At 42.3% G+C, this 12,014-nt stretch overlaps 1 protein-coding gene across 1 annotated transcript; it reads right to left on the bottom strand.

Moving 5' to 3' along the window:
* Positions 1-116: 116 nt before the first annotated feature.
* On the bottom strand, positions 117-11,457 carry LOC125899872 (cell surface A33 antigen-like). Its single transcript, XM_049594520.1, has 7 exons — positions 11,298-11,457; positions 10,390-10,556; positions 8,235-8,448; positions 7,745-7,909; positions 3,998-4,114; positions 3,785-3,908; positions 117-3,635 (listed from the first exon to the last, which is right to left on the bottom strand). Exons 1-7 carry the CDS (start codon positions 11,386-11,388, stop codon positions 2,897-2,899), a joined length of 1,617 nt encoding a protein of 538 aa, XP_049450477.1. The 5' UTR covers positions 11,389-11,457; the 3' UTR covers positions 117-2,896.
* Between the last annotated feature and the right edge of the window lie 557 nt (positions 11,458-12,014).

Raw genomic sequence — 12,014 nt, forward strand, 5'->3', positions numbered from 1 at the left:
GGGAGGAGGAGGAGGAGGAGGAGGGGGGAGCTCCATAATTAAATCAGGTCAGACATGGCTGTGAGTTTTGAGGAATTTTTACTGCACACAAAACGGCGACATGTGACCCACTTTCTTTATTGAACTTGATTTAAATTTGTCTTCATATAAAAAATAGCCCACATCAATGGGAAGTCAATGGAAATCATTTATTACACACAACAACAAAAAAACAAAAACAAAAAGTTGCTCACAAAGATCACTGTAAGTAAATTCAATTCAGTAAAATCAAACGGATAAAAAAGCAAAACATAATTAGCAATACAAAGAGTTTTTCCACACACATGTTAAAGATACGTTTTAAAATACACTAAATGTCCACTTCATTAGGTACACCTGTTCAACTGCTTTTTAACACAAATAGCTAACCAGCCAATCACATGGCAGCAACCCAATGCATTTAGGCATGTAGACATGGTGAAGACAACCTGCTGAAGTTCAAACTGAGCATCAGAATGAGGAAGAAAGGTGATTTAAGTGACCCTGAACATGGCATGGTTGTTCTTGGAGTATTTGAGAAACTGCTGATCTACTGGGATTTTCACACACAACCATCTCTAGGGTTTACAGAGGATGGTCCCAAAAAGAGGAAATATCCAGTGAGACAATGCCTTACTGATGCCAGAGGTCAGAGGAGAATGGCCAGACTGGTTCAAGATGGCAGAAAGGCAACAGTAACTCAAATAAGCACTGGTTACAACCAAGGTCTGCAGAAGACCATCTCTGAACCAACAACACGTCCAACCTTGAAGCAGATGGGCTACAGCAGCAGAAGACCACACCAGGTGCCAATCCTGTCAGCTAACAACAGGAAACTGAGGCTGCAGTTCACACAGGCTCACCAAAACTGGACAACAGAAGACTGGAAAAACATTGCCTGGTCTGATTAGTCTGGATGAGCCTCCACAGTCACCAGATCTCAATCCAGTAGAGCACCTTCACATCATTGATGTGCAGCTGACAAATCTGCAGCAACTGTACTAGCAAGATGTACCTAATAAAGTGGCCGGAGAGTGTAGGTTAAAAGCTAGTCCAGATTCAGCTGAGGCACTTTATTACTTTTGATCACAACTACACATGAAAAGGAGACTTAAAATCAAAGATAATGTACACATTTATATGACAGAAGAATAGTATTTTTTTTTTTGCCTGAAACTATTTTTTAACACCTATGCCCGAATTACTGCAGTAGATAAGGGCCTGAATATGTGTAGTTAAGGCATTGGGCAAGTAATCATGAAAAACAAAACAAAACAAAACAAAATAAAAAACTATAAAGAGAAAAAAAACAAAAACAATATCAATGCTAAAAAAGTATCTAAAAATTAAATGTTCTGTTCTTAACATCACAGGATTTGAGCTGCAGAGTTGATTTCATCATACAGCAAACACTAAATTATTTACATCAAATACATATGTGTTATATATGTTGACAGCACCTTGGCTTCGAGGACCTTGGTCAGTAAGTAATGAAACAACACAATATGTAAATTTAAGTCAGGTTACCTGAAGGCTAATGTATTCTGGTTTCAACCCAGTTTGAATCAGGATGCTCCCAGTCAGCTAACTGTAGAGACTCTGTGAGATGTGACTGTTATGCAGCATCTGTACTGGCCATACTGGGTTTTCTGGACGTAAAAAACTCTTTCTGACATAAAGCTCTAGTTTTATTCACGTTGATGTTTAGAGAAAGTACTTTATTCTGTTTTATACTATATGGCCAGTGAAAATAATTTTAATTCTTGTTTTGTGAAGATGTTTATCATCATCATCATCCAAAACATACTTCTGACTACTCCTGCTGGCAACTTTTTTTTTTTTAAAGATTATTTTTATCGGCTTTTTGCCTTTATTGACAGGACAGAGAGTGAAATCGGGCGACAGAGAGAGAGTGGGGACTGACATGCAGCAAAGGGCCGCGAGTTGGATTCGAACCCGCGGCCGCTGCAGCGAGGCGATGCCTCTGTATATGGGGCGCCGATGATGTGAATCCATTAACACACCTTAAATTTCAATGGGACAACTTTGACCATAACCAGTTTTTATATGACATACACTTTTAGTAATGAGTGGATCTTCAAGTGTTAATATATATTAATTTCGGCTGGATTATATGAAGTGCGCATACTAAAATCCTCACTCTGAGGGGAAAAAAGTGGCACGGAGCGTTGTTCCTGTGAGCTCCAGCAACACTAAACCCCTGAGCTTGCCTGAGATAGACTAAATGCACAAACCCACTATTTTTAAATATCCCACGGAGAGAGACTCACTGCAGCCTGTTTTATTTTGTTCTGAAAACATCGGCATGCAGCCTCGTTCTGTGGACGATGAACGAGGTGCAGACTTCCCTCTGTGTCACCGGTAATGAGGAAATACAGTGAGTGCTGGACAGAGCAGTGAGTGACAAGAACCCCGCCCACATTTAAGGGGACTGTTTGCAGTGGAGTAGGGTGGACTAGGGTCTAGGTATCATGTCTGAAGGGTTACTTTGGGTTCCAAAGGTACCATACCGAAAGTGTTTGGTAGAAACGGGGTTAATGTCGCCAAGCTTTGAGCACCACCCTACTGTAAAATTCTCAAATAGTAATTTACTTCAGTAGAAGAGATAATCAGGCTCTTATGTTAGACAGGCTTATATAAGAGACAAGCCTCTACTTCTTATTTCGACTCTTCCCTACACTATGATTTGAATACTGGCTTCTACATGATAATTTACAATATTTGTGAGGATGCGCAAAATAATTTTACTTTGGCTGTTTGTGATGGGGAACTAAGCCAATCCATAAACCCAATAAAATGTTTTAGTGCATAAAAGAAAAGATTTTAGAGCGTTATAACATTCAGTAACACAAGGTTATTAATACCGGTTTCTGCTTTGATCGTCATTGTAATCAAGGCGATCACGGCTGCCTCTGTTACGATCACGCTGGTCATCGAGGCGATCACGGCTGCCCCCATAACGATCACGCTGATCGTCAAGGCGATCCCGACTGCCTCCATAACGTTCGCGCTGATCATCAAGGCGATCCCGACTGCCTCCATAACGTTCGCGCTGATCATCAAGGCGATCCCGACTGCCTCTGTAACGATCGTGCTGATCGTCAAGGCGATCCCGACTGCCCCCATAACGATCGCGCTGATCATCAAGACGATCCCTACTGCCCCCGTAACGATCACGCTGATCGTCAAGGCGATCACGACTGCCTCCATAACGATCACGCTGATCATCAAGGCGATCGCGACTACCTCCATAACGATCATGCTGATCGTCAAGGCGATCGCGACTACCTCCAACACGATCACGCTGATCGTCAAGGCGATCACGACTCCCACGGCGGCGATCATGCTGGTCGTCCTGGTAACGCTGAGAGTCAACATCACTGCCCTTGCCACCATACCTTTCTTTGCTGCTATTATAACTGTGGTGATCGTCCTCAAACTTGTGTGCGACTGGTTCTTCGCTGTAATTGTTTGGAGGAAGGCCTTTGACTTCATGCTGGTTGACCTGCTTTGTCTCGCCCTTCGACTTGTCATCCAAGTACGGCTCTCCAGCTTCAGGAGCGTCTCTGTCATAATACGCCATTTCTTCAGGGGAACTAAAAGACAAACAGATGTGAAATACACAAAAGAAGACAAAATGGTGAGACTGGGTTGTTGGATGATTAGATACTAACAAAAAATACACAAACATAACTGTTGAAGGTAGTTTACAGCGGCAAAAGCACACAGGATATTTCACACATACCTTTCAGCATACTTCTCCTTTTTGCCCTTTTTCTTGCAGCAACAGAAGATTAAAATTGCCAGCAGCACAACACCTGCGAGGACTCCCGCAATTATACCTGCAGTGGACCCAATGTTCATGCTCCCTGCGGAGAAAGGAGGAAACACAAGTGGTGTTCACACTGCAGATAGACCAGAGCTAAGATCAGCAGGTAAATCATGTTAAAACACTCACCAGGAGTCACAACTAAGGTATAGTTGCATCTGGCAGAACCAATACGATTTGTTGATGTGCAAATGTAGAACCCAGACGTGTCTTTTGAAATATTGAAGAGAGATAGAATTCCATGGTCTGAAACATAATGACAAAGATTAAGGTTAACTACAATTACGGCCTCATGGTTGTATGCCTCCACCAAGCAGTCAAGTTATAGTTACAATTTACATCATGTCTGCCCAGACTCATATGTAGCCATGACAGTTGACAATACTTCAAATATGGATGTTGCTGCAAAGAAGCTACATATTCTAGAACATGGATGATTCACACACATCTTCAACCCGACAGCACAGAAGATCTATACAATCAGCACAGTTTTAAGGTGGACACCCAAGATGAGTATCACCAAATGAGAATCAACCAAATGTCTCCCCTTCTGTTCCTAAGATACAGGGCCGGAGTGGGACTCATTTTCACCCTGGAGGTTCATGCCTCAGACGGGCCCACAGTTTTGGGCCCACGACCTATTATAACCTTACATGTTAAGTCTACAACAGCGTACTGTTCTCTAAAGCCTTGTAATTCAGTGTATTTTTCTAAAATATTTCCAATTAAGTGCAAGTAAGGGTTGCTTCACAATGTAGATTTATTTCAACATGAGCGCACATCCAACATTATTCTTAACAACACAACATCCTTTTCAACAATATCAGAATCTATATTCTGTTCAAATAAGTGTTCACAGATATCCAAACCTTAAAAATGAAATAAAAGAATTAATAAAAATATTAAATATTACATTAGAAAAAATAAAATTCTACATCTCTGAGGCGACATCTTTCCACATACAGACTTCCTTCGCCTTTCAAACGGGACAGAGTTCCGTGGGAAACAGTAGAAGAGACACAGCCCAAGGGGGAACCGGGATCTGACACAACACCGGAGGGAGAAGCAGGTCCGTGGAGCTGTGCGCCGGACGAAGCCCATCGCTTAGGTTGTGAGCACGCGTGACGCACGTCTACAATGAAAGTAATGGGTTTGTGTGTGCAAAAGACACTACATCTGAACGCCCCCCATGCACACACACGTCAGGGTGCGTCTGCAAAATTGCAAAAAAAAAAAAAGAATTGCCAGTGGAGGCGGCCCAGAGACAGTGGTAGCAGCATACGTGATGCCCAGTGCCATGACTTAACACTGGCCCAATAAAAAACAAAACAAAACTGAACACCGGCCCGAGCGGCCCAAACGTCAAACCCCATTAGCCAGGCCTGCTAAGATATGAGGTTGAGTAATGGCAAGAAAGGTGTTTTAATGCTGAGTATTATGACGTCACAGTGACATTGACCTCTGACCTTTAGGATATAAAATGTCACTACTTCATGATTTCATCATATTAGACATTTGTGTGAAATTTTGTCAGAATTAGAATATAAATTCTTGAGTTATGGCCAAAAACATGTTTTGTGAGGTCACAGTGACCTTGACCTTAGACCTCTGACCATCAAATTCTAATCAGTTCATTCTTGAGTCAAAGTTGACGTTTGTGCCAAATTTCAGGAAATTCCCTCAAGGCCTGCTTGAGATATCACCATCATGAGAATGAGATTGATGCAAGGTTACAATGACCTTGACCTATGATCAGCAAGTTGTCATAAGTTCATTGCTGAGTCCAAAAGAACATTTGTGACAGATTTGACGAGATTCTCTTGAGACATTCTTGAGATATTGCATTTATGAGAATGGGACGTATGCATGTACAACCCGAAACATAATGCCCCCGACCATAGGCGTAACTTTCAGGGGGAGATGTAGGGGACATGTCCCCTCCAATATTTAGAAAAGATGAAAATTTCCCCCTCCAAAAAATAACACCAATGACAACCCCTTCTCCTAAAGAGGTAAAAATCACAGCCCAGTGGCTCTAAACACTTATATATCTTTCTTAACCATTTCCCAACTATTTCAAACACCCCTAGTGGACCATACCATAATTATATAGTCCAGTACCCAAGATGTTGCCTCTCTCAGTTGCTCCATTGCAGAGTTGCCGGTCGCGTTGTATGTGGTTAACATTCATAAGCATGCTAATGTCGGAGCAAAGATAGATTTGTCAAACAAGAAAGTTGAAGATCTTTCTAGAGAGCTACACCAACAGATTGCAAACACCCGTGCCGAACACACCAAGGCAATGAAGGAAGTTGAAAAGGTTAACGCTGTGCATGCTACGCGCATCACTAGCCTGGAGGACAGGGCTAATGCCTACTGGGACATAGTTGTCGAACTGGAAAACACTGTGAAATCACTCACCTCCCAAGTAAACCAGCTGGTGGCTAAGACAGAAGACTTGGAATCTAGGCAGCGGAGAGACAACTGCAGAGTCATCGGCATGGATGAAGGCTTTGCTGATACGCGACCAGAGCTTGCTGTTGCTAAGATGCTACAAGATGCACTAGCCCTCGACTACTCTCCGAAGTTGGACCGGGCTCACAGGAGTCTTCAGCCCAAGTGGAAAGATGGGAACCCGCCTAGACCCATTGTGGTTAAGTTTCACTACTTCCAGGAGAAGGTGGACGTCAAGCGGAAAGCTGCAGCAGCAGGAGCCATCTTCCACAACAACAGGCGGATCCCCATTTACCCCGACTGCACACCCTTGGTGAGGGCGAAGCGGGCTGCCTTCAATGAGGTCAGGGGACTTCTGCGCCGCTGCCCTGAGGTCAAATACGGCATCTCATACCTGGCTATACTTCAGATAACTACTCCAGGAGGTGAGCAGAAATCGTTTGATAACACATCAGAGGCCAGAGCCTACGTTATGAGCAACTTACAGCCACGAGATTCGGAGCGGAATGAGTATTAGTTTCCAGTCAGCATGCTAGCATAATAGCTAACCACTATGTCTAACCTGCTAGCCGCTGGGCAGCCGGACATTATCTATCAGCATTATATGCTACATGTTTAGGCAAAGACTCTCACTTAATGTGTCCCCGCCCCCACAATGTTGAAATGAAAGTTACATTCATGCCCCCAACCACGGTTATTGCCAGTGCAGAGGCAAATGAAGATCTCTCAGGAACACTCTCAATCCCCGTTCACACATGCAGTCTTTCCCTGAAAAGTTCAGGAACATTTCCTGCATGGGGTTTGGTGTGAATGAGAGCAGGGAGAAATATTCAGGGAAATCTGTACTGCCATTTCCCCTCCTCAAGAACCAGTAACATTTCAGGGTAAATGCTGGTCAGTGTTGGGCTCATTACTCCAAAAATGTAATATATTACTCATTCACTCTTTTCAAAAGTAATAACATTACTTTACTTATCACTGCCAGCAGTAATTTGTTACACTACTTGTTATATTACTTTTTACTTTACTAGTAACATGTTACTGCTCAACACTGATGCTGGTACTGCTGTGTTGTAAAAGGAAAGCAGTAATATTGCAGGGACAAGCATGTAAAGAGTTACATCAAAGACACTGGAGTGAGCGAACCAATCCCAAGACTGCTGATGACGTATTTGAATCTATTTGAGATGTGAAGAAATTCCCTCCAGACGACCTTGAGACAATGCATTCACAAGAATGAGACAGTCGAGGACAATTGCAGTCATGAGAATGGGATGGAAAGACGGACGGAGAGACAACCTGGGAGCCAGAACTTCCACCAGCTCAAAGGCATAAAAATGTTGAGACAGTGGGCCCATGCTTTACATTAATACTGATGAGATGTTTGCTTCAAAATAACACCTGGGCGGTTTAAATACATACTTTGGTTAGACCTAGGTGGTAAATCTCTGGGAAGGTTTTCAACATTGTAGCTGCTCCAAACATATTCAGGCTGTGGGGATCCCTCCTGGGACGAACAGGTGAGGGTGATGTTGTGAAAGTATGCTGCTTCTCCCTGAACCCTGCAGATCGGCGGAGAGGGAGGCACTGCAAGAAAACAACGATTTTATTATAAAAAGTTGCAGTCACTTTGCAAAACTTTGCAAGCAGGATCAATTTGACATCTTCATGGAGACAACATATAAATAGACATAGTAACAGAACTCCCTCTGCACAGCCAGTCTCAAAGATCAGGTGCTGGTCTGAGAGTACAAGAATTACAAGAATGAGATGTGATTTAACCTCATCCCATTATGTTGATGACTGAGATGAAGATTTTTCTAAAGCAGGTCCTACTTCTGTCCTTCTGTTAAACGGAAAGGGGGAGTGACAGGGAACCCAGTAAATCGACATATCAGTGATAAATACTCACCAAGAACCAGAAGGGAAGTGGTGGCAGCTGTTGTTCCCTCGTCATCGTTGGGGATCATGACACTGCATTGGTAACTGCGGCTGTCCTGCATGGTCACCTTGGTTAAGGTGAGAGTGCTCACTTGATTGTCAAGGCTGACCTCCATCGTGGCTCTGCCTTCATAATCAGGTGCAATGTCAACTGGATTGTTTATAAAGTAAGTGGCCACTGCGTCCTACGGAAATAAACCCAAACATTTTACAAAGATATCCTGTCAATATGATATAATAATACAATATTGTAATCATGTCATCTCAATATTTAACAATATAATGACAGTATAATCAGTGTCATACATTTCACTATGATATAACATAATGTTTAAAGATAGAGGGTATTGTATGCTGTACGAGGTAGAACCCCAAAATGTTTAATTAGTGAATAGCATTTTAAATCTTGTGTGTGATTTATCCTTCTGGGTTTTATGCTTTGGGATTTATTCTGGCTTCATATGAGCAGAGGAAATCTCCACTCGTTGCTAAGCTAATTTATAGAATGTTAATGTCAGTGAAGCTTGTGAGTTGTAATGAAGCTGAATTTTATAATCCATTGGGCCAGTGCTGGAGAATCAACTTGCAAGACCTTGAGTTGCAACTTATGGCTTTCCTGCTACTTGTCAAAAGTACCTATGATGAATATTTATCTTTGTGTGGGACAGTTTCAGGTATTTTTCCTAAGTATAACGTAACAAATGAGTCGACTAAATCCGTCCCAGTTATCTTATGAATCCCAGCTGCAATCTCCTGCCAGTGTGGTTGTATCTTGATAAAGAATCACACAAGGTTTTAGATTTTGGCCTATTTGTTGGACAAAACAAACATTTTGATGACTTCATCTTAGACTTGTCAACTTGTCATCTGAAATGCTCACTTAGTCCTGAAATTTTATATTACATTATATACAAAATAATTAACCAAGACACTCAATCTCTACTTAATCTCATGCTCGACTGAATTAAAACTCTGATATAAAGTCTCAGTCTTGTGACCACCTGGGTTATTTGCGGGAAGTAGTCTTTTCTTATTCAAAGGACAAAGGTCATAACCACATAACAGTAAGAGGGAACTAATTTGTAACTTTCCCAGTAACACAGGACATTTCCTCACATTAATTGTTATTAAGAAGGATAGCGTCACAGTCTTGATATGAATATAGGGTTATACTATTACACACTAAAAATCACTGGTTTAAACATTTACTCTGTGTGGGTAGTTTTTCTGAGGGTACACAATTCATTCATCCTCTTGAGGGTCACGGGGGGGCTGGAGCCTATCCCAGCTTACATTGGGCGAGAGGCAGGGCTGGACTCCGAATTCTCTGGCCTGTCTGTGCCAGGTGGGCTTGTTCAGTAATCCACGCATGCATATTGAATCCGTACACAATTGCCTCAAATTTTGCTCATTATTTACTTTAATTTATATTATCTTCTAACCGCTTCATCCTCTTGAGGGTCGCGGGGGGGCTGGAGCCTATCCCAGCTGACATCGGGCGAGAGGCAGGGTACACCCTGGACAGGTCGCCAGACTATTGCAGGGCTGACACATAGAGACAGACAACCATTCACACTCACATTCACATTTAGAGTCACCAATTAATCTAGTCCCCAATCTGCATGTCTTTGGACTGTGGGAGCTGGAGTGCCCGGAGAGAACCCATGCTGACACAGGGAGAACGTGCAAACTCTGCACAGAAGGGCTCCCACGCCTGGGATCGAACCGGCAACCCTCTTGCTGTGAGGCGAGAGTGCTAACCACCAGACCACCATGCCGCCCGGTACACAATTCTGTGAATATAAAACTAATATGTTCATCAAGTTGCACCAGAGAGCTCCAAAAATGCTGGATCCTACACCTCCCATGATGCAGCTCAACTCAAGCGCAGACACTCCCTGTCTTGTAAACACCGAGGTCTTTCACAGTCCACAGCCCCAGTTTTATTTTCTGTTGTAATTTGTAATCTCAAAGCACAAGCTGAGATAAGGACGCAGACCAATGGAGGACATTGTAAAACTGTGTTCACATTTGACACCACTCAACTTCCACTTTAGTATAGCTCACCATTTAGATATGTTCTGCATATAAAGTTGTTAGAATCACTGGTTTAATTAATCTCTCACCATTGGCTCACCAACTTTCTCAGGGTAAGCTTCCCATGTGATGACGAGTGCGTTGGCGACTGGTCTGGCTGGGATGAAGGAGCAGGTCAAAGTGATATCACCTCCTCTCGCTACCTCATATCCTTTCTCTGGAATAGAAACCTCTAAACTCCTGCAGCAGGGAAGCACTGAAAAAAACCCCCAAATACATAATGACAGATATCTCTTGCCTGGTCATAGTCTTTATTTAAGCACACATATGTAGGGGAGCGTGGGGCACAACCTAACATGGGTTAAATTGTAACATGGAATTTTTATGTGGTTACACAGGATCAATCCTTTCGTGCTTGCAGCCATTTGACAACAATACCACCAAACAGTGACCCACAAAACTCCACAGAGATCGGACACCCTCTGCCTGTTACAATTAACCCCACCCATGGGGTACGTTGTCACATTTCACTTCCGCCACTTCTCGTGCAATTGAAGAAAGGTAAGGTCTAGAAAAAAACAGTAACTGTTCATTTGTAGCAGAGATGTGCATGTTGTTAGAATAAAACAAAAAATTATTAATCTCAAACAGTTTTAATAACATTTAGCCCAAACTAAACTGTGTTAGGCTGTGCCCTGCTTTCCCATACACTTTAACTCTACATACGTCATGTGTTATTGGGTGACAGAGAAAAATTGGTAGGATTTAGTATGAACTTCGACTGCGCTATGTTTGTATTACTAAATATACATATAGTGTGTATGTCTTTCAAGGCGAACTGAATTAATAGTTCAAACTACAGGCCTCTTTGAGTGAAACACAACCCTGCTTCCGCCTAAGGAGCAAGAAGTTGGATTAATGATTAACACAGGTGATAACACCATACAGGTGTGGTTGTGGTTTTACAAAAGAGAAAGAATACAAGCATAAAGCCTACCTGTGAGTATCAGGAATACCTTCCATCCAAGCTGCATCTTTGTCGTCATTCCTGAAAGTGTCAAGCAAATGTCCAGCAAGTATAAAAACATTAAGTGATGCTCTCGGTCTAAGAGCAAGAGCCTGCCTAACCTTCACGGTCAACACCCATGTAAGGAGAAGTTTACGTTTCTGGGTAATGAGTCAACAGCTACGGGTCACATGTAACCAGAGGGCCAATCATTGATTTGCTATCCCTTTGATCAAACCTGCCCAGTCGAGATATATGAGGTAAGGAGGGGTCTGTACAATGACAAGGGCTTGAATGATAAAATATAACACAGAAAAAGAGAAAAACAGAGACTGTTATTTCGATAGATAGATAGATAGATAGATAGATAGATAGATAGATAGATAGATAGATAGATAGATAGAAAAACTGATTAGATTTTGGTGGTCAAGGGTAAAAGGTCGAGGCCACTGTGACCTTGTATCCATCTCATTCTCGTGAAGGTGATATCTCAAGAACAGCTTGATCAGATTTCTTCAAATTTGGCACTAACATCTACTTGGATTCAGTGATAAACTGATTAGGTTTTGGTGGTCAAGGGTTAAAGGTCAAGGCCACGGTGACCTTGCATTCATCTCATTCTTGTGAATGGGATGTCTCAAGAAAACCTTGATCAGATTTTGTCAGATTTGGCACAAATATCTACTTGGATTCAATGATGAATTGATT

The sequence above is a fragment of the Epinephelus fuscoguttatus genome, linkage group LG13, assembly GCF_011397635.1.
Source record: "Epinephelus fuscoguttatus linkage group LG13, E.fuscoguttatus.final_Chr_v1".
NCBI lineage: Eukaryota > Metazoa > Chordata > Actinopteri > Perciformes > Serranidae > Epinephelus > Epinephelus fuscoguttatus.

Coding starts and splice junctions, on each gene's coding strand:
- LOC125899872 (XM_049594520.1), bottom strand. CDS start 11,388: ATGTTTTTATACTTGCTGGACATTTGCTTGACACTTTCAGGAATGACG. Junction 10,557..11,297: donor GGTATTCCTGATACTCACAG/GTAGGCTTTATG, acceptor GGTTTTTTTCAG/TGCTTCCCTGCTGCAGGAGT. Junction 3,909..3,997: donor TACCTTAGTTGTGACTCCTG/GTGAGTGTTTTA, acceptor CTTTCTCCGCAG/GGAGCATGAACATTGGGTCC.